At 55.3% G+C, this 14,911-nt stretch overlaps 1 protein-coding gene across 1 annotated transcript in view; it reads right to left on the bottom strand.

Moving 5' to 3' along the window:
- LHX4 (LIM homeobox 4) overlaps positions 1-14,911 on the bottom strand; it is a 40,828-nt gene that overhangs the window by 11,835 nt on the left and 14,082 nt on the right. The window contains exon 2 of the mRNA XM_041773964.1: positions 12,655-12,826. Within this exon, the coding sequence (XP_041629898.1) occupies positions 12,655-12,826 (172 nt within the window). The remainder of the gene's footprint in view (positions 1-12,654; positions 12,827-14,911) is intronic.

Here is a 14,911-nt window from a genome sequence, read left to right on the forward strand (position 1 = left end):
CTGCCTATACAGGCAGGGCAGGACGCGCACAGAACAATACTGCTGCTCGCATCAGAAGCTTTTCCGAGAAAGGAATGGAAGCCGGGTTGCAGCGAGGCCACGGTTGAGGAAAACATGAAGCCCCGCGCCAGCCTCACGCCCGGTCCCCGGTGTGCGCCCTCCTAACGCCTGAGAAGCTGAGGCTCAGGTGGGTGGGCCCGGGCCGCAGCCCACAAAGGAGACGAGTGAGAAAAGTGGGGCCCGACCTCGGGCTTCGAGAAAAGCGGGGTCGACCTCGGGCTTCTGATAACCCGGTGGGCTCACGGCGGGCCCCCAGCAGCCATCCCCCGGGAAGATGACTCGGGCAGAGGGGCCCTGTCCCCCTGCACCCGCCAGCGGCTCTGAGCCACAGAGCATGAGGCTCCCCCTGCAATGCGGGGGCTGCCCCTGGAGCCTCCACCCCAGGCACCCCCCCCCCCCCACCCACCTTCCCTGCTTGGGCACCGGCCGCCGCCGGCTGGGGAAATGCCCAGACATCACCGCCCACAGCCGGGCCGCCCCTGAGCCCAGGGAGGGGGCCGGGCCTGGGTCCTTGGTCGCACCCTGGGCTCCCGGTGCCCAGAGCCCGAGTCCCCGCCTGCACCCCCGCTGCTCTTGACAGGCCTGGCAGGACCACTCTGCAAGGCGGGGACAGACTCCAGGGTGGCTGGATCCTGCAGGAAGAGGGCAACAGGCAGGCCCTGCAGACACCACACCTTCTAGAAACAAGTGCACGTAAATCCTGTCCCACGGATGCGCTGGCACGTCCCTATTTTAAGTTCTATTCTGTGACCCCAGGTTCCATATTCTGGGCCCTGAGACAGACACTACTAAGGAGGGCAGTGCCTGTTCACGAAGCACCTACTGTGTGTGTCCCCTGCCCCCGTGGGCACATACTGGTGCTCCATCCACAGACCACAGGCTGTGCCCCCTGCGGTGCTCACTGCCACCCCAGCACTTCCCCCTGGGCCCGGGGATTATTCAGCTGCTGCCCTTCCTGCCATAACGCTGGGTGACTCGGCGTCCACACAGCAGTCCTCCCTGCCCCTGCTCCCTCAGTTCTTTGACCGCTTCCTCTGAAGGTCACGGTCTCTAACCTCGCTCCGCCCTCCCTGACCTTGCTGTTGGCAGGAACCGGGCGACTTACAGGCATTGCCCCCTTCGGCCACCCCCTCCTCGTCCTTCAGCTCCCTCCCTGTAGCACCCACTCCCCCAGGGTCCGTCTTGCTAACCCCTCCCCTGCACACACCCTCGCCTCCCCGCCTTGTGCTGCACCCTCTGCCTTCTCCACCCAGCACCCCACATGCCACCTCACTGATGGGGCTCAGTTCCAATCTGTGATCCGTGACTCGAGAGGGCCTGAGAAGCACAGCGCCCTTCCCCAGTCCACTTGCTCTCTGGTGCTCCTGGGCACCCCCTCCCCTTAGCCCCCTCCCCTGTAGTCCCGGCCCACAGTTTCCTATTGCCTGATGAAGATGAGCACTGGGCAGAGGCCCGCCCCCATGTGCTCCCACTATCCTGTCCAGCTGCCCATTTGTCTTGCTTTCCCTTGGTTCCCTACCGCACAGCCATCTGTGCTCCTGTTGGAGGCTGATGCCCACCTAGACACGGAGTCCGTGTCCTCTTGCCCAATAAGATTATCCCAATAAGCAACTGTTCCTTTCACCCCCCCTCAGACGTGATTAGTTTTCCCTCCTGACTAGATCCGACCCGGCAGTGTACAAGCATGCTTATTATTTCTGCCACTTCAAAAAAATGTCTCCTGACCCCACATCTCCCTCCATCTACCACCCACTTCTCTACTCCCTTTATAGGAAAACTCAAAAGCAGGGTCTACGTGCAGGATTCACGATGTCCCTGTTGCTGCTCTTCTCTCCAATCTACTCTGATGGTTAATTTTATGTGTCCTCTTGACTGGGTCACGGGCTGCCCAGACATTGGATCAAAGATTATTCTGAATGTGTCTGTGAGGGTGTTTGGGATGAGATTAACATATGAATTAGTAGGTTGAGTAAAGCAGATTGTCCTCCCTGCTGTGGGTGGGCCTCATCCAATCAGTTGAAGGCTTGAACAGAGCAGAAAGGCTGACTCTCCCAAGAGTAAGAGGAAATTCCTCCTGCCTGACTTCCCTGAGCCGGCACATTGGCCTTGCCTTGCCTTTAGACTTGAACTGAAACATCAGCTCTTCGTGGGTGTCCAGCCCGCTGGCTTTGGACTAGAATTTACACTCTCAGCTTTCCTGGGCCTCTGGCCTCCTGACTGCAGACCTCAGGGCTTCTCAGCCTCCAAAACCACATGAGCCAATCCTTATAATAAATCTCTTTATATTAAACACACACACATGCTGCTGGTTCTGATTCCCTGGGGAACCTGACTGACACACACTCCCAACGGGCTGCCACCCACCAATGAGCCATGACCCCAGTGCCGCTGACCCAGTGGTGGGGACTCATCTTCCCTGACCTTCCAGTGGCACTGGCTCTCTCCCTCCTTCTTAGAACACTGCGCTCACTTGGCTGCCGGACTGGCTCTCCTGCTTCTTGCCCCTCCCCAAGGGCAGCCTCTCGCCTGGGACTCCACTGCCACTCTTGCCCAACTCCAGACTGGTATGTCCCATTGTCCCCTCAGCCTCTCCTCCAGGATGTCCAAAACCAAACTCCTGATCCTCCCCAGAACCTGCCCCCATCACTGAACAGTGATTTCATCCTTCTAGTGACTAAGGCTGAAAGCCTGGGAGAGCTCCACCCCATCTGTCAGCAAACCATGTTGGTACTACCCAAAATTCAATCCGAATTGGACCACTTCTGACCATCGGCTCTGCTGCCTCCCTAGTTCAGGCCACCATCAGGCCTCACCCACAACTAAGGCTCTCCTGGCTTCGGCCCCTCCCCCATGACCCCACGTCAGTCCCAGGGGCTCCCCCTGGCTCAGGGTAAAAGCCCAAGTCCCTTTACTGGCCTACAAGACCCCCACCCCCCAGACGATCTAGCCTCCCCTCCCATCACTCTGCCTGCTTGCTCGCCCAGCTACCCTGGCCCCTCGGGCCCGCGACTCTGCCTCAGCTGGGAATGCTCTCTCCCCAGATACCTGCATGGCTCACGTCTGCATTTTCTGCAGGTCGCCCCCTCGCGTGTTGCCCTCTCCAGGGGCATTTCTCCATCACCCCGGCCCCGATCCAGCACTCCCATGTCTCCAACAGATGCACAGCACAGTTCTTGTGTACCGTATGTCTCCGTCTCTAGAAGGCGAGCTCCATGCCAGCAGGACTGTATCTGTCTTTCCACCACTGCCTCTAGCACTTACAGCAGGACTTGCCAGGATACATGTCCTGTGAACAGCCGGTGAACTAACAGTGAATGACCCATCCTGGGTATGCATTAATACACGTGCCCCGTTTGTCGATGAGGAAACCGGTTCAGAGAGGTAGATGATGTGCCAGAGACCACACAGCCATCAACGGCGAAGCTGGGATTTGAACCCGATGCTCTTCCTTACTCGGCCATCGGGAGGCAGTCAGGGAGGGGCTAGCCTGGGCCCCCCACCTCCCGTCAGCCTCTGTCGGGGGTAAGGGGGACTGCCACAGCACACTGCACTGTCCCAAGGAAACAAAATACTGCATAACTTAATTTTATGTTCTAATTGCTTGGTGGTGATTTACTGCAAGCTGTATATTTTTTTCCTGGCTGACACTTCTCTCCATGTATTTCTTTTATCTATCACCACACTTGACAGGTAAGTTGCTGATATTTACTGTTACTGTATGTACCAATATTTCCAACATATATCACCACCACAGCCATGTCATGGACACATAAAGTTCTGCCCAAGATGGTCAGCCTTCTCCAGGCGTAGACAGGGGCCTTTGAAGAGGGCCTGACACCCGAAAGTGCCAGAGCCTTGGGGAGTGGATACACAGCACCCCCACAACACACATGTACACCTCCCAGACCCACTGGAACTGCCGCAAGGTGTTCTGCCTTTTATTGGGGGGAGGGGGTAATATAATGCTTTTCTTCTTAACAAACATTCAATATTATTCTGAGATGAATGCTACTGGAAAAGCTTTAGAATTGGTGACCTGGTCCAATTCCTCATTTAATGCAGAACTGGGGCCCAGAGAGGGGTAGTGACTTGTCCAAGATGACATGGGTCAGTTGGTAGCAGAAAAGGGGCTAGAGCCCAGTCCCTCTTTCCCTCAGCCGTGCTTCCCTCCTTCCCTGCTAGGGGTAGATTTGCTTCCCAAGAGGCAATGGGACATTGGATCCTGACCCGACTCTCTTCTACAAGAGTCCAGCCCACCTCCCTTAATCTGGGTAAACACACATCTGGCGCATAGACCGCAGGCAATTTCATGTGAGCTACGTCATTTAAACCACACAACCTCCTCATGGGCAGGTATTACCTACCGATCCCTTTTCACATATGGGGACAGGCTGGGAGCTGTCACCCACTGGCTCAACTACACTCCCCTTCCTTGCCACCCCTGTTCGCTCACCTGTCACCAAACTACCCGGGCAGAAGAGCCACATGGGATGTCTGCTTAAAAGCAGAACAGCCACCCCTGACTCCTGACTCCAGGCCCAGAAGCCACACATTTAGCAAGGTCCCCAGAAGGCTCCCCTGTAGCTGTTGCATGGACCACTCAGAGCAACCCCAGGCACAGATGTTCTCAGTGCTCCTGTGGTGTCTGCAGGTTGCTTGTTGATTCTTGTCCCTCAAGATGTCAGTGGTGGTGTTGCAGGCGATGTGACAGGCAGTGGCAGGGACATTCAGGAACAAGAGGTCCTATCCAACCCCTCACACCAGAATGATCTGCTGTGCTGAGTGCTTCCACCATAGAGCCCAACTCTAGCCTGTGGCTCCTCCCCAAGCAGGGGAGATGCCCGGGAGCCAGAGCCACAAGCCAGACACCTGCTGTCGCAGGACTCTCTTGTGTGACCAGGGCCAGAGAACAAGCAAGAAGCGATCACAGCTGGCAGGTGCTGGGCAGGGAGTTTCAGGAGGCCCGGCAGGGAGAAGCTTCAAGCTGCAGAAGGGTGGTGCCAGGGGCTAGAGAGGGCACAAGAAATGGGGACAGAAAGAGAGGCCATTTGGGAGCTGGGAGCCTATGACTAAACGTCTGGGATGGAGATGAAGGAGAGAGAAGGTGGTTGCGCCCCAGCAACAAAGAGACAGGATGCTTCCGCTGCTGGCTAGTGTGTTTTCCTGGGATAAAGAGGCTGCTCCACACTTCTCACTCCAATGGCACCCACGTCCCTCTTTGCTTGGGGACCTGTTTCCACAGCCCAGATCCCACTGACTCCCAGGTTGATTTGTAACCACCTGGTCCCAAGCCGATGCCCCAGGGCCAAAAAGTCTCTGGGTTGCAGGTCCCACAGATGTCAGGAGGCCTTCACCCCAGGCTGGGCTGCAGGAGGGTGGGCAGGCACCGCTGAACTGGGACCTCTGGGCGGGCAGACAGATAATCCTCGGACTCATCACCGCCTGATATACAGCCTCGGGTCCCAGGGGGAGCTGCTCGGCTAAGTAATTGCTTCTGCCTTGATTACAGGCCTTCGCAAATGACTGTGGGTCTGGTCCCACCAGTGTGTTTGAATCTTACAAATGTCCACATGCACAGACACTATCTGGACCATCTGATCGTTACCTTAAAAGGTTTAATTTGCTTAGTGAGGGAATTAGACTATAAACTATTCAGAAATTATGGAAAGTCACACGTCAAAGAGACCCTCCCCCTGTGGGTTCCCCAAGCACATTTTGCTAGGGAGAGAGAATGTGTGTGTGTGTGTGCCTGCATGAGCATCCACACACAGGTAGTGGGGAGGCTAGTAGGTGTGTAGTTACCAGAAATAACACTGGATTGACAAGAACCTGGCACACTGAACAACAACCAACCCCAGAACTAACTGAAGTGGCCTCTTCCTGGGGCAACAGAGTATAAATTGGCCACAGGGCACGGTTGCCTTTACGTCAGGTCATGATCCCAGGGTCCTGGGATGGAGCCCCGAGTCTCCGGCTCCGGGGAATCTGAATTCTCCCTCTCCCTCTGCCTGCTGCTCCTTCTCTCTCTCTATCTCTTTCTCTCTCTCTCTCTCAAATAATAAAATGAATGTAAAAAAAAAAAAAAAAGCTGGTTAGAGGCAGCCACACAAGCACAGGCTGGTCCCTCCAGCTAGAACCAGGGCCCCTGCTCCGGGAAGGGAAACCTGCGGGCTGCAGGCACAGCCACACAGCTCTGGACCACACACGGAGGTATGGCACCCTGTGCAGAGAACTAGTGGTGGCTCCCCATGCCACCCCCCACACCAACAGGTGGACAGTTGCTCCAATCACCTGACCTGACATTGAGCATGGACCCAGGCCACACCTACCACCTCAAGACCCTAGGGTGCAGCCTTCTGCAGCCTCTGCCCCCCGAACCTCCTTCTCTCTTTTTCACTCCTCCCTACATACATCCACCGTCATGACCTTAATAAGAATAGCCCCTGATACTGACGACAACTAAGCACTTCCCTCATCTTACTCAATCCTCAGTAACTCAGAAAAGTAGAGATGTTTATTCTCATCTCTTTAGAGGCAAGACACTGAGGCTCAGGGGTCCAATGCCCCAGTGTCGCACAGAGTCTGGCTTCAGACCCAGAGCCTGCTCCCTCTGTGACGTCCACCTTGCAGAGAGGCTGAGCAGGCCTCTGCCCACATTACCTGATTTCCTGTGGGCATCTGCCCGGCCCAGCTGAGCCATGGGGGCCCTGGTCACCAGAGTGACTGAGCCAAGGTCACTAGTGAAGACCAGGCTGGAGCCAGCAAAACCACCCTGCGTCCCAGCCAAACGCAGGGCGTGCTGGAGCTGAAACAGGCTGTTCTGAACTGCGGGGATAAATCAGCATCTCCCAGGCTCCCAAGGACGCTGCTTACCTGCCCTTGGCTGACAGCCTTGCTCTCGGCCTGGAGATTGACTGCCTGGGGGAGGAGGCACCATGAGGGATGGAGCCGCCTGGCCTGGCTGGGGAGCAGCCCACACAGCTCCCCGTTGACAAGCCACAACGAGCCACAACGCGGCCTTCCATCCCCCGGGGCCCCCAGCAGTGACCATCTCCACCAGCCACGTAGGTGAAGGCCTCAGGGGCAAGGAGACACCCCCACAGAAGGAGCCCCCTGCGGTGGCGGGCACTCTCAGAACACCACAGATTCTTCCCTTCAGCCCCCCTGTGGCCTGTGGGTGTGAGCCCCTAGCCCTGGTGGCCAGGGTTGCAAGCCTGGAATGCTCTCGAAAGCCGTGCCTGGCCTAAGTGCCTCTCTCCCTTTGACCCCATAGCCGTATTTGTTTTCATACTGTAATAACTGCCGGTTTGTCTGCCAAACCTTCATGCAAAACCCCATGGCACCTTTAGCCTGTGGTCTGGTCCCAACACACGGCAGCGCGCCCTCCCAGTCTGCCCGACTACCCCCACCGCCGGCGACCTAAACTGTCATCTCAACCGGTAGGTCTCAAAGTCGGGGTGTGGAGGAGGGAGGCCAGGAGAAGCCAGCAGGCCCGGCCCCGCGGGATAGCTCTGACAGCCTGGCCTCCAGGGCTGCGGGTTGAGTGGTCGCCCACAGAGACCCAGAGACACCAATAATGCACAGCTGGCATCATACCAGACTCAGTTTACATGCTATTTCCTTCCCATGGCGCGACAACTCTGAGGGTTACAATGAGCGCCTTGCAGCAGTGACATTCAGAAGGGCCTTGTCACTTGTCTGCTGACAAACAGCTAGTTCAAGACAGGACAGGAATTCAACCGAGCACCCTCTGCGTTCACCAAACCACCCTGCTCCTAAAATCTGTGAAATGTTCCTGTGTCCAGGTCTCCTGAAGCAGGCACCATCCGCATTCTCACTTTTTCTGAAGAGGACACTGGCGTTCAGAGACGTGAAGAACTTGCCAAAGGGCGTCCGGCTCGTGCTGACGGAGCCAGTACTCGAACCCAGGTCCTGGAGTAGGGCATCTGGGCTGTTTGCTGGGGCGTCAGAGTGCGGAAGCTGCCAGGCTCCTCTCGGACCTGGTCAGCGACAAGGCCGGCACCCAGAGGCTCTACTCCCTGCCCTCCCCAGGCCCTGGTCTCTCTGCAAGGAGATGGGGGACCTGAGACATGCGGGATACACGGTCCAGAAAGAAGCTGCTTAGCAAATGCAACACAAGGAGTTGCGGGCTCGTCAGCTGGTGATTCCGTCCTAACCCTGCCCCTTCTCTGGGTCTCAGAATTGTATTTCTGCTGGAGAAGGGCAGCCCGGGCCCCAAGAGGCAAACCCAACCACCAGCCAGCAAAAATCAGCCAAAGTTACTGAGCAAGAGAGAGTGCAGCGGCTCTGAGGGGAAAATGCAACAACCACAGAGTACGACCTTCCAAGGATACTGCCTTCCTGGTCTGTGCACACGTCAACACCGCCCTCTGCTGTCAGCCTCTGGTATGACCGCGGAAGGCGACCTCCCCTCGACACAGCCTCCAGCCCCCGCACTCTTCGCATCAGTCTTGCCTCCCACCTCACACGGAATAGGATACCCCCTGGGTTGTCAGAGCAGTGGCCCTGCCCCCTGGTAGGCGCAAAGAGATCGAAACCACTGACCCTGAACCTCAGCCCCGCAGAGCTGATCAGTGAGGTCAACGCCCTCTGAGCAGGGCTATGGGGCAGGTATCAGAAAAGGACAGTGGCTTTTCTTTCTTTTTGCTCTTTCTTCAAGGAGCATAGAGAGGAGAGTGTCCCTGGCTGTGGCCAGGTCTCCCAGTGGAAAGCACTCTGAGGTCTGACAGGTGAATCCAAGGGCATGGCGCCTGCCTCCCCCGCACCAGGCTGCCGGAAGGGACTCCTGCAGCCCCGTGGGGGACAAGGGAGCGACCTGGGGCTCCAGGGACTGCTCTGTCCCTCCAGCCCTGCCCTGTGTTCTCTCTGGCTCACAGGTACCCTGGTGTGCCATCTGAAAGCAGACGCCTGGTGACGTTTAATGAACAGGAATGAGGAGCGTAAAACGGGTGCTGTGGCCTGAGCCCCAAGTGACTTCCCTAGACCCCTGGGGGTGGAAGGTAAAGCCAACCTGACCCTGGAGGACTGACTCCCTCTGTGTCCTCCCTAGGACTGTGACTTGCTACACCAAACAGCCACAGGTCCAAACAGCTGCATGAGGCCTGACTGACCAGGAATCCAAATGTCCTCCCTGGGGGCTGCAGAGTGACCCAATCTTCAGGTCTGAGTGACCTTCCATTAACAGCAGGCAAAATCACCTCAGCTGTAAACTCCTCTCCACACAGCCCCTCATCACAGAGTTAATGACCTAGGCTCAGCCCCGACTCTGTGGCCGGCTCCCCTACTTCACAAAGGGATCCAATCCTGAGATGGGTCATGTAGTGAAGCAGAGTGGTCCTGCGGAACAAGGGGAGTAACTGTGACTACATCGTGGGCCCAGAGCACCTGGGTGGTGCTGCAGTTGGTTGTCTGACACTTGATTTTGGCTCGGGTCATGCTCTCAGTGTTGTGGAATCGAGCCCCCACCTTGCCTTGGGCTCCGTGCTCAGCGGGGAGTCTGCTGGATATTCTCTCTCTCCCTCTCCCTCTGTCCTCCCCTCACTTGCACTCTATCTCTAAAATAAATAAATAGGGGCTCCTGGGTGACCAGTAGTGGAGCATCTGCCTTCGGCTCAGGTCATGATCCCGGGGTCCTGGGATCGAGTCCCACGTAGGGCTCCCTACAGGGAGCCTGCTTCTCCCTCTGCCTGTGTCTCTGCCTCTCTATTTCTCTCTGTCTGTCATGAATAAATAAACTCATTTAAAAAATTAATTAAATCTTGTAATAAATAAATAAATCACGAACCTGTGACTGCATTTTCCAGGCAGCCTGGGCTTCCATGACTCACAGCATATCATGGGAGGGAAAGAAACTGGTCACCAAACATGCTGTAAATTCACGATGTGATCTACTCTTTGTTGCATCAAACCCCCCAACAGCCTGTGGGCAAGGCCACGTGCATATGGCAGGGACAGAAGAATGAATACTTAATAAACCTTTCCTCAAGCCAACTAGGAAGATCAAACAGGTGCAGGAGGACTGATCAAAAACAGGGCACCTCATGCTGAGTCCCAGGAGAGAAAAGGGGCAGGGTGACCATGCCTCCGCAGGGAGCCTGCCCCCTGAAGTGCTGGGCTCATAGCATGGAAGGATTGGGAGACCTTGAGACACATACATCCCTGGAGGACAAACTAGCCTGGGTCAGGGCCTGCCCAGGAAAGGGGGCAACCTGCTGGGGGAACATTGGGTACCCAAGATGTGGTGAGGTAGGACTAGAAGGGAGGCAGGGTATGGGGGGAAGGCTCTGTCAGCATAGCACAATGCATCTGGAATATTCTATAGGCAGAGGAAGCCGTGGTGGAGGAGCTGGGGGTCAGGGTCAACTGTGAGATTGGATGCTGGTCTGGTGGGGAGGTACGTGGGCTAGAGGGAGTGGGAGATTAATCACAAAGCTACTGCTGAGCAATGCTCTGGAAGGATCCAAATTAGGTCCCCGGCATGGGGAGGCTACAGAGGCAGGAGGTCAGGGCACTGGGTTGAGTGACTAACTGTCATGGTTATTTCTAGTATTGGGCTTATGGCTCATAGGCCTGTGCTAATCTTTCCTTTCCTTTCTGGGCCTCAAGGGGTCCCTTGACTTATCACTATTTCTCTCAAGCCCAAAACTACATTTGAGCTGCTTACCTCCTCCCTTTCCCAAACCTAGAGCCAGCTAGTCAAGGTCCAGACCCCAGATAGGGGCTCAAAGGGGCTTCTCTGGTGCCATTGTCCTGTGACTTGATCCGAATTGGCTTTGCCTGTACCCCAGCCAGTGGTCTGACCCAGGGGCATCTTAGCACCCTCCTGTTCCCAGCTGCCCCTGGAGCTCATGGAAGCTTCCCAAAGGTACAGAGACAAACCGGAGGAGGATGGCACCCAGACCCTGGAACACAGCTGACCTAACCCCAGGGCCAGGCCCGTGCACCTGCATCCTCTTGCTCCTCCTCACACACATGTTCACGCTCACAGGTGCACACAGGTGCACAACATTTGAACACACACACACACACACACACACACAGTGAAATTCACGCCACGCAGGGGCCTGTGAGGGCGGCCATGGTGCTTGGCCGGGGTATCACTGAAAAATGAATAACTAATGAGTCTTGTTGCCGGCTGAGAAAGGACATGGGTGTCGGTGACAGCTGCAAATACCAGAATACAGGGAACAGGGCAAGGTTCAGAGGTGAGAGAGCGAAAGGAAGATTGGGAGAAAGGAGGGCAGTACACAGAAGAGATTGAGAGGAAGAGCCAAAGCCCAGCCCTCAGGTGGGCTGAATTTGTTGGATCCAGAATTTGTTGGATGTGCCTGTGTGCCTCCTGCCCCTTCCTTCAGGTAGCATACAGGCACAGACACGTGTGCACGCGTGCATACTCACACGCACACAGAGGGAGAGTGTGGTGCATTGTTGGCCAAAGCGTGATGATAACAATGAGTGTTGCCTCTGAACACAAGCAGGCCACAGTGGAAGCCCCGGTAGAAAACCAAAGTCACCCTTAGTGTGCTTTTCAACTCATATTGGACTAAAGAAATATGAGAATCCTCAGAAATTAAAATCACTTATTCCCTGAAGTTCCACCTTGGGAGGACCAGGGAGAAACATGTTCTGTGTCCAGGCCGGCATTTCTGCCCATCTCCCCTCCCAGAATACACGACCTCTGAAGGATGCACAGCGCCTCTTGGAGGCTTGCTCACTTGTGCCAAATGTTTCCAGACTCTGAGGGACCTTCCCAGCAGTCCCGTCCCCCTCTGTGCACAGCCATGGGCCTCCCCGACCCGTGTCACTGACCCCAACCCCCTGCTCCTGTGCTGGTGTTGCTGCCACAGCTGACCCGGGTGAGCTAAGGCACCAGCCCAAGTGCCTTGGGTAACAGGTTCTGGGAGAAAAGTCCCAGACTAAATGGCACAGAAAATAAATCCTAGGAAGTCGCCTCGCCGTGACCAACAACATTGTTTCTGATGGATGAAGGGAGGACAGTCTTAAAAGCTGACTCTCAGGTGTCAGGCATTGTCCTAAGGACTTTACACATATTGATCCATTCAGAGCTCATATCAATACTATGGGGTAGGAACTGTTATCACCACCCCCATTTTACAGATAAGCGACCCGAGGCAGAGAAGAAACCTGCTCAAGAGCACATTAAGCGGTTCAAACCCAGTCAGGGTCTGGGTTCTTTACCATCACAAGAAACTGCCTCTTCAGCATGTTTTCAATGAAAGCGATGACACTACCAGAGCCTGGCTTGTCCCTGACCAGGGGCAACTCTCCCAAGCCTCTGTGGCCCTGTAGCAGCCATGGTGACCCCTCTAGATTCTCAGGGTATGAACCTCAGAGCACCCACTCTGAAAGCAGCAGCAGTGCCCTGAGGCACCAACTCCCAGGAACAGAAAGAGCACTGCTTTCAGGATTCGCCAGCATCCTTCCTTAGCTCCCCTCCAGAAACTGGGCTCACACCCTCTGCCAGCACCCCTGTCCCACCTCACCCACCCGAGGGGAGAGGCAGACACAGACCAAGGCAAGGGGAGGGAGGCTGCACCCAGGGTTCTGACTTACTTGAAGAAATCCTCCTTGCAGTAGACACTCCCGGCCCTGGAGAAGCACCTGTCAGCCAGCTGCATCTGGCAGTCTGCACACTTGAGGCAAGAGCTGTGCCAGTGTCTGTCCAGGACCTTCAGGATGAACTTGTCCAGGATATGCTGGTTGCAGCCAGCGCACTGAGGGATCTCTGTGGGGAGAGGAGAAAAAGGCAGAGTGAGCCTTCCACACAACACAGCTCACCAGACCAGACCAGACCAGTCCTCATGATTCATTTCCCACTGGAGGGAAAGGATGTAACCCAAACTCTTGGGGCTGCTGCGTACAGCTGTGCAGGCTACAACATTGCACGAGGGTCGCTGATCAACAGCTGTGCAGGCTACAACATTGCACGAGGGTCGCTGATCAGGGGGACAGGTGGGAATGAAATCCAGTCCACCCTGTGTTTCTGGTTAGGAGGTGGGATTCTCAAGGAGCAGGAACAGTGCTTCCTTTGCAGCTTTGTGTCCTGGCTGCCTCACACTGTGCCTAGCACACACCAGTAGCTCCACAGATGTTTATCACTGGATGAATACTTGATCAAATCCTCTCTAAGAAGTTCACCTTGAAACAGTTAACCAGTTTCTCCTGTGCTCGCCAAAATATCAACAAAAGTAGGAAAACCAAATCTCTCAGGAATCATACGGGATTCTTGATTCATACCATTTGTTGGCGTGACATAATTTAAAAGTGCTAACATTAGCCTCAAAGCACTGGGGAGAAAATGTGAACGCACCTAAATCTAAGTAGAAAACAAGCTCAAGTGCTAAGTCATTTGTATCTCAAGCCTGTAGATAGGCTATTGGGACACTCACAGTATGACATCACTAGTGTCATCATTAGGCTCACTAAACCCCAAACCCAGACTTTTCCTGTTATGGCCTCAGCAGCTCCCAACATTTGCCTGAAAGTCAGACCCACCAGGTTCCTTGCTCTTTGATCCCATTCTCAGACCAAAATGCTCCATGAAAATTACCAGGGACCAAGCTGAGGGAGATACCCATGGGTCTGGACATTGGTTACCTGTCCCTGTGCCTATGGCATTTTTTTTTTCTATCTCAAAAGTTTTCCTCCTTAAAAAAAAAAGAAAAGAAAAGAAAAAAGATTTTATTTATTTATTTGACAGAGCACAAACAGGGAGAGCTGCAGAGGAAGAAGGAGAAGCAGACTCCTCACCGAGCAGGGAGTCTGATGTGCTGCTCAATCCCAGGATGCCAGGATCATGATCCCAGCCAAAGGCAGCCCTTTAAGGGACTGAGCCAAATAGGTACCCCAAAAGTTTTCCCCCTGGCAAAAAAAAGTTCAACCAATTGGTTACTGAGTTACTTACCAAACAGTTCTGATGTGCCCAGCAAAGTACTAAGCACACAAGAGCAACAGGACTTCCATCCATTAAGGAGGAATGGGTAAGATACAGGGTAAGACGATGGATTCTAGAGCCAGCCTGCCTGGGTTTAAATCCTTGCTCTGCTTTTTTTTTTTTTCTTGCTCTGCTTTTTAACCTTCAACAAATTACTTCCCATCTCTGTGCTCCTGTTAAAACGTATGTGTGCGTGTGTCAGAGACAGAGAGAGAGACAGAGAGAGAGAGAATAGTAGCACCTGGTAGGATTGTTGCAGAGTGTTGTTGAATCAATATGGGTAGGAGTGGGCCAGTATACAGTAGGTGCTCAATAAAGGTCTGTGATTATTAGGAGATGATTGCAATAACCAAGTGTTAGATGTGGTGCTGCTGTGGCTGAGGGGAAGGAAAGTCAGGGATCCTGGATCATGGACTTGATCTCCTTGGGCTCTCCCAGGAATCCCTGCATGGATGTGGGACCCTCACTAGAGGCTCAGAGAGTGCCCACCTGGCCGGGCGTACCTGTCTGCCTGCAGGTAGTGTGCTCCCTCGGCTGCAGCCACTGTGCTGCCTCTCTAGGGACCATCGGGACTGGCAGCCCTGGAGCAGCAGGGACGGGGCCAGAGGCTGGGGGCCTTAGCCACGGAGAGATCTGGAGGCGCAGAGAGGGGACTCTGAGCAGGGCGGGGTGAATCACCAGGGGCTCCTGCGGCGGGGGGGGGGGGGGGACCAGGCCAGCCTGCCCTGCCCGGGGGAGGGGGCGACAACTCTTGTAAAGAGGGTCGTGGGGCGAGGGGCGCGGGCTTTGCAGCTCCCGCGTTTGCCCCGGAGCCCGAGCCCGCCCGAGCCCGTAGGGAGGTCGTGGGCAGGAGGTGCGCGGTGCGGTGCGGTGGGA

Source organism: Vulpes lagopus, chromosome 1 (genome assembly GCF_018345385.1).
Source record: "Vulpes lagopus strain Blue_001 chromosome 1, ASM1834538v1, whole genome shotgun sequence".
Lineage (NCBI taxonomy): Eukaryota > Metazoa > Chordata > Mammalia > Carnivora > Canidae > Vulpes > Vulpes lagopus.